This window comes from Alnus glutinosa, chromosome 1, assembly GCF_958979055.1.
Source record: "Alnus glutinosa chromosome 1, dhAlnGlut1.1, whole genome shotgun sequence".
In the NCBI taxonomy this organism is placed as follows: domain Eukaryota; kingdom Viridiplantae; phylum Streptophyta; class Magnoliopsida; order Fagales; family Betulaceae; genus Alnus; species Alnus glutinosa.
The window spans coordinates 10,121,047-10,126,949 of record NC_084886.1 but is presented as its reverse complement, the minus strand read 5'-3'; the positions used below and the strand labels follow the sequence as shown (position 1 = coordinate 10,126,949).

Here is a 5,903-nt window from a genome sequence, read left to right as displayed (position 1 = left end):
AGACAAAATTAAGGCAAAGGGTACAAATTAGGGTTTTCTCGACTTTGATAGAACAAACTGGCTATGTTCGAACCAAGTGTAACGCCAAAGGGCTCTTTTTTTTTTCTTTTTTTTTTTTAAAAAAAAAAAAAAAAAAAAAAAAAAAAAAGCTTGCATCCCTTTTTGTTTGAAAATAAATTTTTGACAAACTAATTTATAAAAAAAAATTTGTGTTTATACCGTCTTATTGAATAATCCGAGTTGATAAACCAATTTTTAAGAGTGATACGTCTTGTTTAGGCATGTGAAAAACAAATACTTGTTCTTAAAAATGATTTTAATGCTTCATTTGTTTTGACGTAAAATGGTTTCCGTCGTAAAATATTTTCGACGAAATTAATTTTAGAAAAAATAATTTTCTCGAAAATAATTTTCGGTATTTGGTTCGCACGAAAAAAATTACGAAAAGTGAAAATGCAGCTATCGCCAGAATCCAGCAACGTCCGGTCGCCGTTGTCGATTTTCGGCGAGCATGGCTGGCCGGATCCGGCCAAAATGGTCGAGTTCCAGCAGGACTCTTCCGAATCCAGCCAGATCCTGACCATTTTGGCCAGATCCAGCCAAATCAATGGCCGAATCCGATCATATCCGGCCATTTTGGCTAGATCCGGCCGAATCCCAACCATTTTGGCTAGATCCCGCCGGATCAGTGGCTGAATCCGGCCGGTTTCTGACCATGGCCGGATTTCGGCCAGATTCTGCTAAAATCTGGTCCGCCGGCATCTGACGACGGTGGCCGTATGTCACCGAGTTCCGACGCCGACAGTATTCCGACGGCCAGATTCTGGAGCCTGCATTTTTTGTTTCCTCTTTCCCGGTAACTCTCCCCTGTTTTAAGAAAACCCCTCCCCACTTCAAAGAAAAAGAAAAAGAAAACCCCTCCCATTCCCTTGGTAAAGGAAGCCATTATTCATGAATCTCTTCCTCTCCCTTCAGCAGTTTGTATATCTTTTAGTCTCACGAAGGCAAGCACCCACATTTTCATCTACTCTATTCTCTAAACGGCTTCCTTTCAATCGGTTACCCCTTGACTGGACCTCACAATCATTGACCCAAGAAGCGTTGTATAACCAAATTCGTAAATTTCGGTTCAGTTAGCCTAGAATCAAGGTAAAGGCTACAACCTTTTATTGTTTTAGATTTTTTTGATGAAATGGAGCCTTTTCTTGATTTTAATAAAATTATTTTGGAGCTGTTTCTTCGATTCTTGATATGGGTAATAGGTTTTTGAATGGATTAGTCTATGGGTTGAAGACTTTGTTAAAATGGAAAATGTTTGAGTTGAAGATTTTGTTCAGATTTAGTTTGCTACTAATTAAGGATTTGTTATTCTTTTTATTAGGTAGTGATTGATTTGTTGGTGTTGAACGTGAGTTTATTTTGTGAGAGAGAATGCTAAATTGGACTGTTGGGAAATCAAATAATGCTTGAGGGCTGATTGTGTTAATTGCTGCAATGAAAGGTTCTTTTGTGGGGTTAAGATTTATCTGATAAATTTATTCAATGAAATGGGAGGTTCAAAACCAAGTTAAGTCTTCATTCTTGGCAGCATGCAGTACATGCATATACTAGGAAGTACCTGGAAATATATACTAGGAAGGGGGAAAGAAAAGACTTATCAACTCAGCGGTTAAGTGAGGTTATACATTTAGCACCACGATGTTAGGAAATGGGAGAAAAGACTAGCAAATATGCGGTTAAGTGAGGGGGATACACGGTTAAGTGAAATATTTGTACACTTAGCATCCCGATACTAGAAAATGGGAGAAAAAGACTAGCAAACCCAGTGATTAAACAGGGGTGATATGCTGAACAACATAAAGAAAGTGACAATTAAATGTTCATGTTTGTAAGTTATTATGATATGTAGCTATTGTGATTTGAACTGCCGATATACATTGCTACATGATATCAACTATTTTATTTGCTTCATACTAATGTGTATGAAGTTATATGTATACTATATATAGAAAAGAAAATGTAAAGAAAAATAGAAGTTTTGATTTTAATATTATGTCAAACCCATCTATAAGACATGACTCGCAAAACGGCCATGGCATTTGATAAACCGATTTTTATAAGAAGTATGCATTGTGATAGCTACTTTACAAGCAATAGAGAGAAACTTTTGATGAGTCAATTTATATATATTGCGATAATTTTGCAATGTAGATTATATAAAAGCTGGGGCGTTATACTGCGCATTCTTTCAATCGATATCTGGAAAAATAGTGCATCTTAATTGTTCAACAAGCGAGTAAAAGAATGAGTGATTAAGAGGGAGAATATGACTCAGTGGTTGCGGAACATGAACAGTTATTCCCTGGTGTAGTGGCTAATGACTATCTCTCCCTTTTGGTAGTATTTGGGTTTTTTAAGCTTTGTGAATATTTGTTTTCTGTGCTCTTTCCTTAGCAGGATTTTTGGTGTCTATTTTTTATAATGGATTCAGAAACGATGCTATTTTCTCTTGGCCAAAAGGTCCCCTTCCTGTTGGGGTGGCCTTATCTTGCTTACAAAGTCTAACCCCGTGCTCAATTGTGGCTAAAAGGGGATTAAATGATTCTTGGAGAGTGGGGGAGATTAATTGTGCATTAACATGGGAATTAGTTAGATGCTCTTTTACACCCACTCCTATTGTTAGTCCTTTTCCGTGAGTCGTCACCTTGTCCAACCAACCACACGACGCCACTCAACATCGACAATCTGGCAGTCGTCGATCACATCCTCACTTATCAAACCACGCCCGTGATCCTACTTTCTCTCATTGGGTAATGTATGGGCCTGATTTGATCATCTAAAAACTGTTCGATCCAGCCATAGTTTGGCATGCTGGAGCGGGTGTTTTCCCTTCTTTAAACAATTGTATAATATTTCTCTTTGAAAAAAAAAAAAGAAAAATTACAAATAATTGATTACATTATTATTATTATGGCGCCGTGGCACCCCTCCCTCAAAAAGAATTTCATGCTTCCCCGGAAGGTAAGCCATGCGATTAGCAAGCCATGAAAACCATAAAGAAAATGGAGCAAGAGTTTTCAACTAACTATTTTATTAATTTGTAGTACAGTACAAGGAAAGAACAGCACTTATGAAATGTGCAACCAAAATTAGAGAATCAGAAGTCGTCCTCTTAAACATCAAACCAGCATTCAAAATACATATTCAATACAAAGTGCCTGAGCTGCATATGTTCCCCATAATTTCACAAATATATATGGGGCTTATTCTTCATAGACTTAACAAGCTAGGCACCGGAAGATGGTCTATGATCTTTCATCTCTCTAATGTGGATGATGATGGTGTACCCCACCATGACCATGTGGATGGTGTCCCCCACCGTGCCCATGTGGATGATGTCCTCCCCCACGACCGTGTGGATGATGTCCTCTGCCGTGACAATGCCCACCGTGATGTCCTCCACCAAGGCCAGGCCCTCCATGATGTCCCCTCCCGTGATGGCCATGACCATTCCCGCCGTGATGTACACCGCCATGACAATGCCCTCCTCCGACATGACCATGCTCTCCGTGATGTCCTTCGCCATGACCGTGCTGGCCGTGGTGTCCCTCACCATGCGGTAGAAGAAGGTGATGATTTCCGTGGTGAGACATTTTCCCAAGTGTAGCTGATGAGAGGTTAGAGGAATACTGGAAGATGAGTTAATTGTTGGGAGATAAGAAGGTTGAGGGCCGTTGGTACATATATAGGCAGCGATGGGTAGATGGAGCTCAACCTTGCAATCATTGAAGACTTGAGCGCGTTTTTGCAAGAACACGGCTTTAACTTGGTGATCAAGTATCAATTGTGTAGAATTGTTTTGTATTCAGATTATCCATCTGTGATTGTAGGAGGACAATGTCCATGTGAATGCATTGACGAGAAATAGATGCTTTTCTTCTTCTTCAAGAAAAGCTTGTGAACGGCCGGTGATATCGAACTTATATTAATGATTTGGCAAAGCTGCATATAAAATAAAAAAAAAGTCAATGATCGCAATATATTTTTTTTAATATATATATATAGATGACTAAGAACAAATACATTAAAAAAAAAAAAAAATTACAGATATGAAACACAAATAATTAATAGAGAACCAACCAAAAAAAAAAAAAAAAATCAGTTTTAATAGCGATTCAACCATAGTTTCAAAGGGGATTCTCAAAGGTGGAGAAGGAAATCAAAAAAAGCTGCTAACGAAACTAATTGTTGTGGTTCATGATGGACAGTGTAAATATTAATTAATAAAATAAACTCCTTTTTAACTTACCTCATGTCTAGCTTATGATGTAACTGGGGAGGCTAAGAAGTAGATGTACAATGATGGAAGAGACACCATCTGGGGCGGTAAGGCAGAAACCACCAGGATCTGATATTTTTTAGGTCCATATTTAGATATGAAATTTTTGTTGAACTAAAAGAGCTTTACAAAGGAGAGCCAAAAAAACTGTGGTGGAAGAAATTTGTAGTAAGAGACCAAAACACTCATGCTAGAATGGTGCGTGGGGTACACCAACAAGGGCGATGCTGATTGATAGTTGAGTGAGGCCCGACAATGGAGAAAAAGGCGTGTGTGGGTGATGGAGGTTACTTCATGATGTGACAATGAACATCACTATTAATATATCTTATATATACAAATTAGCCCCTCCAAAATTTAGTGATGATTTTTATAATCAAATCAGAAATTACACTTGAAAGTAAATATAGCATTATTGTTTCCTTTGAACTTTTATTTTCCGAAGAAAGAAAGAAAGGGTCTTCATGTGTGTTGACAAGTGTTCTTACGTGACTTCCGTTATTATTAATTAACCCTAGAGTTAGTGGCCTGTTCTATACGCACCTTTGACAAAGCAATTTTAAGAAAAATAGAGAACTGAAATCCATACAAATAATTCCCTCTTTCTTAAAGAGTAAGAATAGACAATAATTCATAAATATCTAAATTATTATCTTAAGAATTATACTACTTTCTTTTTCACTTTTGGACTCAGAAGTCTGCTTGAGGATCACATCTTCCCCTTCTTTTCTTCGTATAATTATATATATATAAAAATAAATAAATAATAAATAATAATAAATGTATGTAATGTCAATAATAAAAACACCCCTTCCAAAGAAACCAATGAATTTTCGATTTGCATTTTTGAAGTAAATATACATGTCCTCCAGGACAAACATGGATTGTGCAATTTGAGCTTTTCTCAGTTTTTAAGATTAGTTTTCATTTAAAGGCATGAAGACTTTTGCAAATAATTAAATAAATAATATTAATTGTGAATCATAATTCACAATACTTGTTGATCCGAATCTATTTTCAAATATTAATACAATATTTATTTTCATGGTCCCTACCAAGCCGTCTTCTATTTTGGATTTTGTAGTGTCTCTGTCCTTGCTATCTCATACGACATACACTGTCACGTGTTCATGTCCTTGCTTCGAGTAACTTTCACTTTAAACACGTAAATAACAGTTACATATCATCGAAAGGGCAATAAAAAAAATAATGAAAAAAAAAGATTAAATACGTATTTGTCTACGGGGTTTAAAAATTTTATTTTTTACTCTATATGATTCATTTTGTATTGTATATGATATTTTGTTTATGGCTTAAGACGGAGATAGTACATCCGTCCAACTTCCATCCAAAACTTAACGAAAGTCCACGTTAACAATTTTAAGAAGCTGACATATGTCATATACCTAATAAAAAAATAATAATTTTTTTTTAAAAAAAAAAAATCTTTAAAAAACTTTTTTTTTTAAAAATGTAGGGGCGGCTAAGTTACCCCCTCATACCCGGTCTGGAGGTGGCCGAACACACCTTCAAGGGGTTCGGCCACCCCAAAGGCCCAACCTTA

General features: G+C 36.6%; 1 protein-coding gene across 1 annotated transcript; it reads left to right on the top strand.

Annotated features, from left to right (window-relative positions):
• Window positions 1-866: 866 nt before the first annotated feature.
• Window positions 867-3,770, top strand: LOC133858503 (uncharacterized). The gene is made up of 2 exons (XM_062293976.1): window positions 867-1,149; window positions 3,110-3,770. The coding sequence occupies exon 2, from the start codon at window positions 3,131-3,133 to the stop codon at window positions 3,665-3,667; it is 537 nt and encodes a 178-aa protein (XP_062149960.1). The 5' UTR covers window positions 867-1,149; window positions 3,110-3,130; the 3' UTR covers window positions 3,668-3,770.
• Window positions 3,771-5,903: the final 2,133 nt, after the last annotated feature.